Source organism: Chelonia mydas, chromosome 2 (assembly GCF_015237465.2).
Source record: "Chelonia mydas isolate rCheMyd1 chromosome 2, rCheMyd1.pri.v2, whole genome shotgun sequence".
NCBI lineage: Eukaryota > Metazoa > Chordata > Testudines > Cheloniidae > Chelonia > Chelonia mydas.
This window is the reverse complement of record NC_057850.1, coordinates 160760928-160776815: the sequence shown is the minus strand read 5'-3', so window position 1 is coordinate 160776815 and position 15888 is coordinate 160760928. Positions and strand designations below refer to the sequence as shown.

The window sequence follows — 15888 nt, the reverse complement described above, 5'->3', positions numbered from 1 at the left end:
TTCTACTTGATAAAACTTTGTTGGAAATACAAATGCTATAGTCATTGTTATTTCTGAAAGTGTGAAGATAGTTGTACCTGTCATTTCATATCTGAGCATAGATTTATGCTTGCAAACACATACAAGTCTACTGCATGCTAAGAGCCAGATTTTGCCTTTGAATGCACACATGGTTTTGACTGACTTGCATCAAATGGGCAGACTCGGATTGTAATTCTCTCCTGTGATTTCAAAGGCTGGCATGCATTTCAGTTGCACTTTCTCAGAGTTTAGTCACACATCCCTTACGATAATTAGTAATAAATAATCTTTTAATTTTTAAAGCCACCCATGCCTGAAGGCCCCTGGAAGCCTTAACAAAATGAATTAAAAAATATAATTTGCCAAAAGTAGGCAACATTGCAGAATACCTCCTGGAGCATGAGCTAAGCATTATGTGGGACTCATTAGCTTATGTAAACACTTTGGACCTGATTTTCATTTAGTCATAGGCTCTTTACAGCACTGGCAGTGCAGTGGGGCCTTAAAGTGAGTGAATGTAATTTACTCCCACAGCCAGAACAGTGTAAAGTGACTTCAGTGCAAATGAAACTCAGACCTTTTCTTTCTGTAATAGGTCCGTTTTCCTAGAAAATACTTATTTTGTAAGATAAATAAAGCCTAGCGTTTAGTCAACTTTATAATGATTAGTAAAAATAATACAAATGTTTAGAATCTTCTGTAACAGCCTTTACAATCAGTTTTCAAATACGGAGCCAAACTAGTCCCTGGTGTAACTGCACTGGGCTCAATGGAGTTCAGAACCATAGATGACTCTATCCCATTCTTGTTAACTGGTGCACTTTCATATACCCCAAAACTAATTGGCTCCTGGTATATTAAACTGAATCAAGACAATGGCATTTTACATCACACATTACTTGTCCTTTAGAGCAATTACATGCTTTCCAGTTTATTTAATTTTAATTTAATTTAATTTAATTTAATTTTAAAGTTGAGCTAGATCCTAATATCTGGAACTGGTAGAAATTAGCAAGACTTCATGAACTTCATGCATAGCTGTCTACAGGAGCTCCAATGGTTAAGGAACAGAAATATAAGAAAGTATAACTTACTATCAACTGTTCATACAAAACTCTACTTTAACTTCACTGGGAGTTCAGCTCCCAGATGGAGGAGACGGGATGGCATAGAAGGCCCATTTCTACAGTCCCTGCTCATTTAAGGAACTACATAAAATCCCAAAGTCTTCAGCTGACTTTACTACATAGACAGTGGATCTGCTATGACATAGGAGCTTTGAAAATGACATACTCCAAATTTTCCTGCAGTGTGCAAAACTGACACAAATCCAGACAATGAATCTAAGATTTTCATACAAACAGGTTTTTAAAAAATAAACAAATGGATTTATTTTCTTCCCTAAGAAGTGGTTTTTTGAAGACTTAAGAAGTTGACCTCAAGGGCAGTAAAAATGGCATTGTTTTCAATACTAGTTTGTTTGCAGACAGGTTAGGAGCAGAGTTGGAATTCACACACTGTAGGAGAGAACACAGCAGTTTCAAAGATTTTTCTCTCAGCATCTCCGGTACTGCAGCACCAGCTGCTGTTGCTGTAGTACTAAAACCAGTTACAGATTTTAGGGTCCCACAAGGCCCTAATGTTGATCTGAAGAGATTTCATACTCACAGAAGTGAATTAAAAAAAAAAAAAAAGGTAATACATGCAAAAACCACCCAGAATCTGCCAATTCAACATGAGGACTGAGATTTTTACATGGACAGAAGTTAGCTAATTTAAAGTGATATTTCCCACATGATCCATAACTTAGATCTCTTGCTTTCGTGTAACATTTCCTAAAATTTTCTATAATCATAACTTTATTGTCACCTTTGTGTGGATGAGAGGCAAAGCTGAATCCAAAACGAGAGATGTTTTTGCCTCACTGTGAAGTGAAAATTAAGGCAGATGTTGACTTTTAAGCTGTGGTATGTGACGTTTTATTGGCATGCAATAGGTCTTTCATTTTATTGGGAAGCATGGAACATGCCACCAAATGTTGCAAAATATTTTGCACTGATTAGGAAAGCTATATTACTGGACTATGCTGTGGTGTATTTTGTGCTTCAAAGTCACAATTATGATATGAAATTTGGGGATGAGTAAGGAGTGTTTGTGGTAGTGAAGATTGTAGTTACTTTTGGGCAGTGTATACAACAGCCTGAACATGCATATTTTATCTAATCAGTTTGGACCTTGCTGTTTCAGGTGAAGATTGCTTATTCCTCTCATGGGGCCTGATACAAAGCCTATTGAAATCAATGGGAGTCTTTCCACTGACTTCAATGGGGTTTGGATCAAGTGGGTTAGTGCTGATCATACTTATTATGCTAGTCTATGTCATCCTCCATAAAGAAATTATTAGGGGATATATAATGGATTGTACAGCAAGGACAAGACACATGGAAGACAGAGTTAAAAAGACATCCATAGGGTCTTGACCCTGTACCTGTTGACAACAATGGGAATAGGATCAGGCCCATCATCAAATTTAGGGATTAAATATTGACTGCGAGCCAATTTATCCCCTATTTAAAGTTTTCCCCCAGAAATGTGTGGAAGGAGATAATTAGGCCAATGCTGCATGCTCCTTTGAAGGTACAATAGATTAGATACTAAACAGAGGGAGCACGGGCTTTGTGTCAAACAAAAAGTAACAGGCTTTTTTCCCCCTTGAATCTTGCAGTATCACACAGAGCAGGTGCCCTTTTGTGTGTTGTCTGGGACCACCTTCCTTGCTGGTGGCGTAGCTGCCCTTGATTTCTGGTTTGCATCTGCAGAGCACTAAGAACTGAGTTTTCCTTCAGTTCTGCCATTGACTCACTATGTGACTTTTGGCAAATAAATAGAAAAAAGTCAGTTTCCCTTGTGTTTGTAATCAGTTTCCAGGTTCTCATGTACTAGCTGAGTGCTGCGATATTTGGGCTGAAGAAACTGCAGGAAAATATTGATTTGTCTAAAAAACACTGTTTCCTTGCTTGGCAGTGTTGTTGTGGATATGCTGATCTGCAATAAAATTACAGCCCTTCCCCCATACATTATCACTGCTGCAGAATTAACCAAACTATGACACAGAATTATTTTAGCCTTCATGGAGAAATCAGCTTTGAAGAGCAGCAGAATTTTGCAAGAAATTACAAATTAAAACAAAAAAGTTACTTCTGCCAGTTGTTACAAGCACGTGATTTTAGGGCGTTTTGGCACGAAACATTTTCATTAGGATGAGCCCTTAGGTGTTTATTTGGCATTGGGTTATGAAATAGCAACAAAAAGTAGAAGCTGGCTTTGCTAAATGCTTTCCTAGAAGAAAGGCAAATGAGATTTTTTTAGATTGTTTTACAAGTGGGACTTACCTCTGGTGAGCATTTCCAGAATCGTTGCTATCACAGGAGGTATTCCTCACAGAGCACAACTCTGCTGCGTAAATTCCATCCCTTTCAGCAGAGTCCTCCTGACCATTCACTGGCTTGTCTTTCAATTTCATATTGTCATTTTGTGAATCCAAAGATACGACATCAGATGGAGAGCTCACAACACCTGAGTCTTCAGTGGTGTCTTCTGATGCAAAACAGCTGCTTACTGATGTTGTCTCCTCTACCTCTGATAGTTCCAAAACCGTATCATCCACAACATACATATTATCATGTGTGAGCTGCAGGCTCTCTGAATGAGATGTAGTAAAGATAGTTAGCTAAAAATCACTGCTCATGCTTAGATAACTGAAAGAACATAGGGTGAAATCCTGGATCCACTGAAGTTAATGGGAGTTTTGCCATTGACTTCAATGGGTCCTGGTGTTCACCCTTGATGTAAATACTTGTTTGACTGGAAATGAATGGAAATGAAACCAGAAACAGCAGACATTTGATAAAGATGACCTGCAAAAGGAAAAAAAATGGGGGCTTTGCCTATCTTTACTTCCTGAAAGGTGAGGTTCTCCTCTCGCATATCCCCCTGCACATTTCTTTCCTTACCATTTTTCCTTTATAAATGTCAGCAAACTCAAGTCTGTCTCTGTTTACTTTGAAAAACTTCTTGGAGGATTTTAGGAGTGGAAGCTTTCTGCTCCTTCAGACAAAGGGGCAGAGTTATGTTAATCTTTAACAAAGAGAAATAAATAAGAGCTAAGTATTATTAATTATTATTATTAAGAACAGAAAACCCCAACATTTCAATTTTATAAAGAAGCAACAACAGGGAACACACACAATATTTTTCCTTTTGCAAGTCAAACTTTAACCTTGTAAAAGATGGAAGTGATGAGACTTTTAACAGACCCGTATAATTGTTAACTCAGTACTTCAATTAATTTTCTATGCTTTCCCCCCCTTCTTTAAGTGAAATATACAATTTTTGATTCCCCTAAAGGTATATACGAATTTGGGCTCCATCCTGCAATTTATTCATGTACAGGGAACTCCCACTGATGTCAACAGTTTTGATGATGGATTGGAGGCAGATTCGCGTCCCAAACAGATTTCTTTCAACAAAAGGAATTAACATGATATTTACAGAGATTAGATAAAAATGTCTGCTATGACCTGATCCTACAAACATTTATGATTGTGGTGAACTTTAATTATGTGAATACTCCCACTGGTGCCAATGGGTCTACAATGATGGGTAAGATCAAGCACACGCTTACGTGTTTGCAGGATCAGGGCCCAAGACTTAGAAATAATACACGAATCCACAAATCAGTAAGAGGAGGAATGCAGGCAAACAACTATTTCATCTGTTTTGTTACATTTTGAGCTGTAGTATATTATTCCTGAGGATTTTAAAAAATCTATTAAATCAACTGAGGACCACTCTGTGTGAGGAAAAAAAAAAAGAGATGTATCATAGAAATGGAGCTTTAAATAAAATAATTATTTTTAAAAGATGTATCTTAGCAATGAAGCTTCAAATAACATTTAAATCAAATCAAACCAAAATTCTCCTTGGCTGAGTTACACAATGCCATTAAATACTGAAATTGATTTCTGACAGCAGAAGCAATAAAATCCATAGGGTTACAAATCCTGATTAAAGCTATAAGTGCTGTCAAAACATATTTATGTCTGAGGCTACTGCAAAAACTCCACTGCAAGTTTGGAGGGGATATTACTCAGTTTTGTTGACCTTATTTTCTATGATGCTAGCTCTTGTTTTTTCACATTTAATCAAAGATTTTATCCTATTTAAAAATCCTGTTAAAATATTCTTAAAAAATAAATGAGGCAGTAAAATGATTATGTTATGGTCAAGGTACAGGAAAGTGTATAGAAGAGCATCAACACATGCACAGATCTGAGAATAACCATAGTATATAATCACCAACACTGAAAAAGGATAACATGACCAGAAAATACACAATAAACAAACACCACCATACTGTTTGTGCTGCTTGTTTTTCAATTACATTGAAAAATACATTTATTAAAGCTATAGTAAGAGAAGAACAGATCACAGTGGAATACGTTATAGTGAAGTAAGAAAGCAATTTAAAGAATGAAGCAAACAGAGTGGCCTTTGGTTTAGAAGCAATGCACAATGCAATATATCTTGATACATGAAGTTCTGTATGTGACAATAAAATGGCTACATCTATTGTCACGAACATGCCATAAATAAGTCCATCTGCTGCTGCCAGAGCTGTGCATGCTCAGATTGCTGTTCTAGCACAGCTGGCTGGAGTGATCCCATCCCACCCTGCAATATGTGTCTGCCTGTGGAATTCTCCCCTTCCTCCTCTGTGTCTCCCAGCAGCCCCACCTTTCCCCCCTTCCCAGCAAATGTCTCCTGATGTGGAGAAATGGGTCTGAGCCCTCCACTTGCCAATATCATCCAGCAAGTTGCCCAGTTTCAGGAAATGTCTTGAGATCCCCAAAGTTCCCACCCCATACCATGAAAAACAAAATAAATAACTCTCACCCAAGCCCCTAGGCCCAAGTGAGAATTGAAACAAGTGTGTCAGCCTTTGACTCCTGCAGGCACACGATTCAATGTGAGGACTTCCCCATGGTCATTAAACTGCAGTTCTACTCTGAAAAGTGACAATGTAAAATGGCACCTTCCTATTCAACAAGGAAGGAGTAAGGATATGATTGAAATTGCTTCTAAAAGAAAAAACCCAGACATTTGTTCCTTTCTACCTCTTATCACACCACTCCCAACACAACAGCAAATATATGGCCACATCCTGACATCCTTACTCAGTGGAATCTGTCACTCAAGTCACAATTAAAGACTGAGTAAGGACTTCAGGATTTGGTACACAGATAATAATTACTACAGATAAATTACCATTGCTGAAACACTGCTGTACTCTGGAAGGCTGTCTATGCTAATAAATATACAACGGGGCCAAACTCTGCTCTCAGTGACATCCAGGCTTCTCCATGAACCTCATTTGGGTTGTACCAGTGTAACATAGTGTAGAGTTAGGCCTGCAGTTGATAAATAAGTGTTAACATTTCATACTGTGTGCCATGTCTTTTCTAACTGGAGTTAAATGGTGCTCAGCAATACACAGCACGCTTTCTCACCTACCAGGTTATGGAGCCGGGAAAGCCCAATTGTGTCTTGTAACACAGATCTGCCCTGCCTAGCAATAAAATGCCCTGCCACTGCACAATTAGGTCAGTCACAAGTTACAAACTTTTTTTGTTTTTAAGAATGTTTCCTGTGATCATCTAGAGGCAAAGAGGAGAGTAGCTCATCACTCAGGAATGTGAGCCCTTGCTTAACACAAAAGGAACCTTGTCAGTCTAATCTCAATACACTGTAAGTAATTAAGATAACACTAAACCCTGAGCTGAGAAGAATCCGATTGTATACACATAAATGCATGTATTTTGATATTCCATGTATATATACACACACATTATACACACATACAATATATAAAATACATACCATGTCTACATATGGTACAGACATCACTTTCAGTTCTATCCTGCCTGATTTACATTTTCAACAATTTCAAACTGATTATTAAATTTAATATTTTATGAGTGACAGGGGAGATATCCTCTTCCTAGTTACATTGGTGTAAGCCTGGAGTATCTCCACTGCATTCAAATGAGGTCAGACTGAGGCGCCAAGACTTTAAAACAAGCATATCCTAGGCGTATGAGCCTGCACTCACTGAAGCCAATCACAAAACTCTCTCAATGGATTCAGGTTAAGCTGCTTTATTTTCCAAATTACGTCTTCTGTTTTTATGACACTGCTGGTTTACTGCCATATCCAGCAATGATAGAAACAGCAAATCAAAATGCATTTTTAAAGAGGAAATAGTTGCTTTAACCCCTGTCTAGTGAATAATCAGGGCTCTGTAATGGATTTACAAATGAAACGTTCCTTTAATTCTTCTCAGTACTTGCTCTCTGTGCTAACAGGGCAACCATTATTTTCAGATTTCTTTCAACTGCTTGTTTCACTGCCAATTTTTCTCTTTTCACAGGGTGAAATCGTTTTGCTGTACTGCAAATGGTTCATTATAGTATTTTTGTGAGCAATACAGTACTTATTTTAGTGAGAGTGCTCAAAACTTTGAGTAAGACATTTACATTGTTGAAAAACAGTTGCTCTAATTATTAGCAATAGTCATAAAAAGTTGGACATGGGTCACACAAAAAAGCAATATTTGGAAAAATTTCAGTAGTATATTGTCAAGAAAGAAAATGTAAGGCAGGTGACATCAAAAATACTGTCTACAATTCATTTTTATAATATTACAAGAGATTATGAAAATGGGTAACAAAGATCACTGTAGCAATTTTCATACAAGATAGACATTTTCTAGAAAAATTATTTTGTTTTTAACAATGGACTAGAAACTTAATGTGAATATAAGTGGGAAACCAATAGTTCTCACTAAGCAGAATTAGCAAAAAAAAATATAAGACAAGATGGATCAAATTCTCCCTTGAGTTATGCCAGTACAGGCCCATTTACTTTAGTCAGGTTTCCTAATGTAACTGAGGGGAGAATTCAGCTGATGGGTCTGTCTACACTTTGAGTGACAGATGTGATTCCCAGCTTGAGAAGACATACCCACAATAGCTCTGATGTGAAGGGTAGAAGGGGCTAGTTGCTCTGAATATGTACCTATCTGAGATGCTAGGCACATACTGGGGGGTGAGCAAGCCCCTCCCCCCACTCTTGCTGCCAGAGATGTGCTCTATTTTTAATATGCTAACTCAGTCAGAGACAGCATGGGTATGTCTCCTCATATGGGCATCAGCGGAGGGAACCCAGATCCAGCTCTGAGGCTTTACCTCTCCTTGTGGTTGCTCTGCAAGGACTAGGGTCCATGGGCCAGGAGCAGGTACACACGGTTGCTCTTCGCTGTGCAGTCCCCCTTCCTACTCCAGAGCATCCTAGTGTAGCATAATGCTGGCCTACTCAGGATTAGTCTGCATGTTGGCTCGATCAACTCCACACTCTTTGAGAGCGGGGGCTCAGGGATGCCAGCCAGAATCAGAGCCCATGGGAGTGCAGCTTCTGCAGCTGCCATTATGATCTGGTGGCCTCCACATGAAAGGCTTTAACCTCTCCAGAGTGTGTTATATACTTCTGTACCAGAAATGGACTAGTTACAGAGTTTGCTTACATGCACCAGATGTGTTCACCTTAAGATCCTTTGATGCTATGCCAGGTATGGCTGAGGTTCATTTAAATAAAGTATTTTACACATTGCAATGTAGTGGCTGAACAGTATTAGCATTCCATTACATCTTCCCCTTTAAGTTCGACAGTCCTACCATTTACTATATGTACACTGTCACGCAGTCTTTGAAGTTTAATCCGTTAAGCATCTCTGAATTGTACTGGTTTTCTTATTACACAACCCCAACATGTAACAACTTGGTCATTTGGCTGTCCATTAGTTGCAACAGCTGGCTGTGGTCATCAGTTTGGAATCCTTGAGTCTTCTTGTTTTGCATCTACCATCTGAACTGTTTGTTCTGTTGATGTTGACGGTTTCTGTTGAACACTCAACCACACATGACCTGGGCACTGGATTCTTTTTCTTTTTGACAGCTGGAGTGGTTCATCCTTTTTCTCCACCCAATTTGACATGAACACAGTCATCAGATTCTAGATCTGTCAGTTCTCTCAGTGATGTCTGTTGTAAAAGTGTCCATAAGCTTTTTTAGTCTTTTTGTCCAATTTGGCTACTCTCTTCATGTCTAGCCACTTTGGAGATAGATTCTTTTCCAAAGTTGGAACAGTAGTTCTGAATTGTCTTCCCATCAGCAGTTGTGCTGGACTATATGCAGTAGCAGCTACTGGTATTGATTTGTATCTTAGAAGGGCAAGGAATGGATCTTCCTGCTATAGGATTTTTTTGGCTGTGTACAGCTCTCTCTGCCTCTCCATTTGCTTGTGGGTAATGTGGGGTGCTAGTAATATGATCAAAATCATATTTTCTTCCGAAGAACTTAAATTCTGCTGCAGTGAATTGGGATCCATTGTCTACCACTGTCATTGTTCTGGAATACCAAAATGAGGAAAAGTGCACTTCAGTTTCTCAATAACACTGAAACATGTGATGTCTTTCAAGTACATTATTTCTATATATATGAGAAAATAGTCCATGATGATGAGGTAATGATACCCAATGAATTTGCAGAAATCTGCAGCTAGTCTCTTCCAACATCTGTCTCATAGAGGCATTTTTATTAAAGGTTCTTTGTGTTGTGTTGGTCCGTTAGTTCTTCAATGTTCACATACAGATACTTATTCTTTATGTCCTTGCTGATGCCCAGCCACCACACTGACTGGTTGGGCCATTTATGACATCTAGTTAATCCTTGATGTTCTTCATGGATGAGGTTTAAGATTTCTCCTCTGATATCGTTTGGAATTGCAAGGTAATTGCCTTTAATCATGAGTCCATTTGACTTGCTTAATTGTCCACATACCACAAAGTAGTCTCGTCACTTTCTTAGTGTCCTTTAGATACTTGGGCCAGCCACCCCAATGTAATTTAGAACTCCTTGAAGTTGAGTATCTGTGAGGTTGCTTTTTGAAGGTGGTGTGGTGTCTTTTATGAGAATGCTCTGCATGCACCCAGGCCATCCATGAACACTTTTATGTCATCTTAGAGTTCACAGGTAACTGAGTGTGATGTTGGGCTCTGAGTGAGTGTCTGCTACTATCAGATTTTCCCTAGGGACATATTTAACAATTGGGTTAAATGGCATTAACCATAGCAATAGACGTTGGCATCTCAGTGGTGCTTGATCAAGGACTTTTCCATTGGTGAGGGTTACAAGCAGTTTATGGTCTGTTATCAGTGAAAACTAATCCTGTTCACACAGATATCTGTAAAGGTTCTCACAGGCCCATACTCTTACTACGCACACCTTTTCAATCTGTGCATATTGTTTTTCTGCTACCGTGAGTGTGCAAGAACAAAATGCAATTGGCTTCCACTCAGAGCCATGTTGTTGCAACAAAACACCACCTACGCCATAGCTGCTTGCATCTGCACTGACCCTTGTGGGTTTGTTCACATCATAGTACTTGAGAACTGGAGCTGTTGAGATCATTTATTTTACATTTTTGAAGGCAATTTCTCGATTTGGCCCTCATAGTCAAGAAATGTTGGAATTTAACAGTTCTTTCAGTGGTTTTGTCTTGTAGGTATTGACCAAGGTAATTTACCATTCTCAGTATATGTCTCTATTCTGGTACATTAGTTGGTGCATTCAATTCTCAAATTGCTTTTACGTTCTCAAGGTTACGTTCCCATCTTTATTTATTGTTTTCCCCAAAAACTCAATTTGGAGTAAGTGGAAAATGTGTTTTTCATTGTTTAGCTTTAGTCCAGATGGTCTGATTAGGCTTAGGACTTCATTGAGGGTCTTCTTGTTTTCTTCCATCTAAGATTGCCCATGAAAACTACAACTCCATTTGTGTTTGTTAACAGTTCTGCTATCTTTCTTTGGAAAATTTCAGGTGCATTGATAATTCCAAAAAGTAATCTTTGAAAGCAAAGCCTCCCAAAGAATGTGATAAATTTAGTCTGGTTAGCAGTGTCTTTGGCTAAAGGAATTTGCCAGAATCCACTCAAGGCATCCAGCTTGGATAATACAGTAGTGCCTTTCACTCTGGGGAGGAAATATTTTTCTCTCTAAATTGCTTCATTAAGTCTTTTAAGATTCACAAAGATTCATATTTTTCAATTTTTCTTTATAACTGATTACACTAGGGCACACCATGCTGTTGGCTCAGAGATTTTCTCACGTATGCCAATCGCTCCATTCTCTTTAACTCAGTTTCCATTTTATGAGGTAATGGCATAGGAATCCTGCAAGGTGTGTGCACCTGTAAGGTTCAGCATTGTCTCTTAAGATTATTTGTTCTGGCTTGCCTTTCAAAAGTCCAATATTACCAAATATTCCCTATCGAGTTCTTCTACCTTTCTCACTAGGCCCATCATGGCTGCCTCACTGAGGCTGAGAAGGCTGTTGGTCTGTGGCCATTTGATCACATACACTCTGAATGCATAGCTTTTGTCTTTGTAAGCTGTTTGTGTGGTGAACTGGCCCATGCAGTTCAGAATACCTCCAGGGTTAGTCAGAGCTATGTCAGGTGACTTCAGCTCTGTGAGGGATTGAAGGTGATTGTAAGTCCCTTCTGAGATGACTGTGACATCAGCTCCGGAGTCATTTTTAAAGTCAATAGTCTTGCCATGAATATTCAGTTTCACTCTCCAGCCAGGCTCTATGTCATCACAAGAGACAGATCCCAGAAACTATGGCTCTTCAATGTCTATAATATGAGTAAACTCCCTGACTGCTTTGGTGCAGCAAACAGATGAAAATTGTCCATATTTCATGCATTTATTATACTCTATGCCTCTGGTTGGACATGTATTATCTCCTGGGATATGACTTTTTCCACATGTTGTGCATGTAGGCTGGAATTTATCTCTGTTAGCTTTTAAGTTATTTCTGCTTGCCTCAGGGATTTTATGATAATGACTTTTAACATTCAAGTGTCTCTTTACAGTTTCTAAGCTACTTTCAGGTTTTTCAAGTTTGTCAAGTTACTCTAGGTTTTGCTGTCTCATCAGCTCAGACTGCCTTGCTCTCTATATAGCTGTGGCTAGGATTAATCTCTCTTCAGTTACAGCTTCTGTGAAAGGTTTTTATCTGTTAATCCAATATCCAGCCTCAGTCTTATATTTTCATATTTTGCATTCCCAAAATCATAGTTTTCAGCCAATATATGCAGAATTCTTATAAAACATTCAGCATTTTCTCCTGGTTCTTGAATTCTCGGGTGGAAACATACTCTTTCATAAACCATAATTCTCTGAGGTATACAGTATGTATCAAACATAGCCAGAATCCTTTCATAGTCATCTTTGTGACGGTCTTCAGTACAATCAAAGGATTTAAAGATATTGCTCTTCTTGTTTTTCCAGAGCATACATTAAAGAAGATACCTGTATAATCTCAGTTTTCTTTGTGGAGTTTGTTTGCAATTTGAAATCTTGCAAAATACTACTTCCAGTCTGTCCATTGTGAACGTTTGTCAAAGGTGAAGTTCTCTGGCGCATTCAAGGGTGGCACGTTGATGAGACCCTCCAATCTTTGTTGCTTTGTTCCTTCCGTCTGCAACCTTTATTGGTGTTTTCCTTATGTTTCTGTTATTAGTTTACTCCTGACATCATGTCATGTACTTCTGTGCCAGATATGGACTGGCTACAAAGCTTACTTATCATACCAAATGTGTTCATCATAAAATCCTTTAATGCTCTGCCTGGTATGACTGAGGTTAGTTTAATAACGTAGGTTTCAGAGTAACAGCCGTGTTAGTCTGTATTCGTAAAAAGAAAAAAGAAAAGGAGTACTTGTGGCACCTTAGAGACTAACCAGTTTATTTGAGCATGAGCTTTCGTGAGCTACAGCTCACTTCATCGGATGCATTCTTTTTTCTTTTTTAATAACGTAGTTTTCACATTGTGCCACCTAGTGGCTGAACAGGATAATACAGTTTAGCCTTCCATTACAGCTCTGTCCCAGGAAACAAGTGGGTTTATAGTGCTGAGCCTCAGTTGGTTTTGTGGGATAAGGAATGGGGTCTAACTTTGCCCCAGATGTAGCACGTGCAGGGAATGTCCACAGGGCTTAATCCTGGGTTGCATGTATAAAGTGAATACTGCAGCGACAGTTTTACAGTGTAATGAAATCAGTTACACCATTCTGATTCAATGGTGATGTGTGTCAGATAGCCACAAATGCAGATACATAGGTAATGGGAGAAAGACGTTCCAACCATAACCCAATTCCCATCCCTCTCTTCACTCCCTTGTGTCTACACCAGCCCAGAGATATAGTAGTCCCTGAACAGATCTCGTCACTGCTATTCAGGGAATCTGGAGAGCAGCATGAGATAAAGAAAGTCAGCTGGCTTTGTGAAAAATAGACACAAGCAGTTCCTAACTAACGTGCAGAATAAATTGGCAGAGAAAAATGGCACTTAGGGAAAAAAATTCTCACTTCCATGCCACAAGCTACTGTGAAATTCCTCCAAATCCATGGTAGTGCAAGACTCAGCATTCACCTGCAAAATGATCCTTTCCCACTACAAACGTTACTGGCTGAACATTGGAGGAGCTCCCCTTAATAAACAATAATCTGCTTCAGATGCTTTAGCCACTTTTCCCCCTTTCCTACATCTCCTGTCTGCACAAATCCTCAATGGCTTTTGGACGCTACACACATACATTTCCTATGCAAATAGGTTCTACGAGGACAATCTTTCCATATTGCACAAAAGCAAACCTACTACAAATCCACCATCTCTGTGCCAGGAAAGCATGCAAAAGGGACAAGTCTTACATGGGACACCAGCAGAAAGGCAGACATGGAGTATTAAATCATTGGATGCTCTCCTTGTACACATGCTTTGTGCTTGTAATTACAGTAGTCTCAAGGCTGCTTTAATTTGTTCCAGCTGCTTGGAGCAACTGTCCTCAAACAGGAGAATCAGTGCAGTGTAGATTTATTTCATGAACCATACCCATTTTGCAGGTTACACCTCCACACTCACAGCATAGCTTACATAAATTACAGTATAATGGAGAATCAAGTTTCTGGCTGTTCTCACTTTCAGGTGATATTGTAAATAAGAAGTGGGCAGCATCATCTCCCGTAAATGTAAACAAACTTGTTTGTCTTAGCGACTGGCTGAACAAGAAGTAGGACTGAGCGGACTTGTAGGCTCTGAAGTTTTACATTGTTTTGTTTTTGAGTGCAGTTATGTAACAAAAAAAATCTACATTTGTAAGTTGTTCTTACACAATAAAGAAATTGCACTACAGTTCTTGTTTGAGGTGAATTGAAAAATACTGTTTCTTTTGTTTGTCATTTGTACAGTGCAAATATTTGTAATAAAAATAATATAAAGTGAGCACTGTACACTTTGTATTCTGTGGTGTAATTTAAATCAATATATTTGAAAATGTAGAAAAACATCCAAAAATATTTAATAAATTACAGTTGGTATTCTATTGTTTAACAGTGCGATTAAAACTGCGATGAATCGCGATTAATATTTTTTGAGTTAATCGCATGAGTTAACTGCGATTAATCGACAGTCCTAGTGGAAATTATTATTATATGGCTAAATTTCCACTATAAAATGGTACTCTAAAATTTATTTACCAGGCCTTTGAGGAGTCTTAGAGGAAACAATATAGCTGTTATTCCTTCCCATTTCTGATACTTATTTTCACCACAAGCTATCGAACAGAAAAAAGGCAGATTTAACAGGGAATGGAGAATTAATCTACATGAGCAAAATCACCCTTTCCCTTGCTTTGATCCTCTCTCACCTCAACAACTGTAGCCTCTTTCTCTCTGATCTCCCACCTTTCCAGAGTTCAGCTGATCTAAAATGTCATTTTTTCTCTGTCACTCACTACCCATACCTGTGACTCTGAGTCCCTTTGCTGGTTCCTTGGCTTTTATTGCATCAAGATAAAGTTCCTTGACTTCACCCTCAGTGCAGAGTAGCTCTGACTTGAGGGCTCTCTCTGTACTCAGAAACCCCACCCCATCTCTCCTGCTCTGTGGACAGTAACAGGTAGGGGATGCCCTGGGACTGAGAAGTACATGGAGTAGCCACTCACACTGGGTACCCTGCCCGCCTTACCTGGCCCTATGTAGGGTGGGGTTTAAGCTATAATGTTCAACAAATTATGAAAAGGAAGGAGACAACACAGATCAGATTTCCACTTCATATATTATTCCACGTAGTTCTAGTAATATGCAGTGATTGATAAAGGGGATTCCAGCAAGTCTCAGTGAGACAGAAGATCTAAAAACAGAAACTTCCCTATATAATAAGGGTTGGTTGAGAAATATGCTGCTAGCCACATTTTGCTGGCAACTGTTAGTCTTAAATGGTAGTTTTTGGCAAACTGCATCCTTTACAGAGGTGGTCTGCTGCAATCCAAGCATGCTTCAAGATCTGAACAAATGGACTGTGAAGGTGATTTTCAGTAGCCACCTTGGAGAACAAAGACTTAAGCATGGATAAAATTGCATGAAAAACACATGCAGTATCATGGTTAAAAGTAAAAACGATTAATGCATCTCTGTTACAAACCGACATTTTATTAGGTGATTTTAAAAACCACAGAAAAGAGCCCATTTTCTAAACCTTTTTCTTTTAAACTTCACCATGAGATCCCCTGTGCATTCTGGTTTATTCAGTTCATCTTTTTCTTACTGATGTTTTCCATTGCTAAGAATTCCATAAAATCCCTATGACAGATTCATATTTCTAGGACAATCCAGAGTAAGAACATAAAAC

The 15888-nt window shown here is 38.7% G+C and overlaps 1 protein-coding gene across 13 annotated transcripts in view; it reads right to left on the bottom strand.

The window, feature by feature from the left end:
* COBL (cordon-bleu WH2 repeat protein) overlaps positions 1–15888 on the bottom strand; it is a 334912-nt gene that overhangs the window by 25440 nt on the left and 293584 nt on the right. For all 13 annotated transcript variants that reach the window (XM_043540443.1, XM_037889941.2, XM_037889936.2 and 10 more), the window contains one exon: positions 3414–3723. In XM_043540443.1, coding sequence (XP_043396378.1) covers positions 3414–3723 — 310 coding nt within the window. The remainder of the gene's footprint in view (positions 1–3413; positions 3724–15888) is intronic.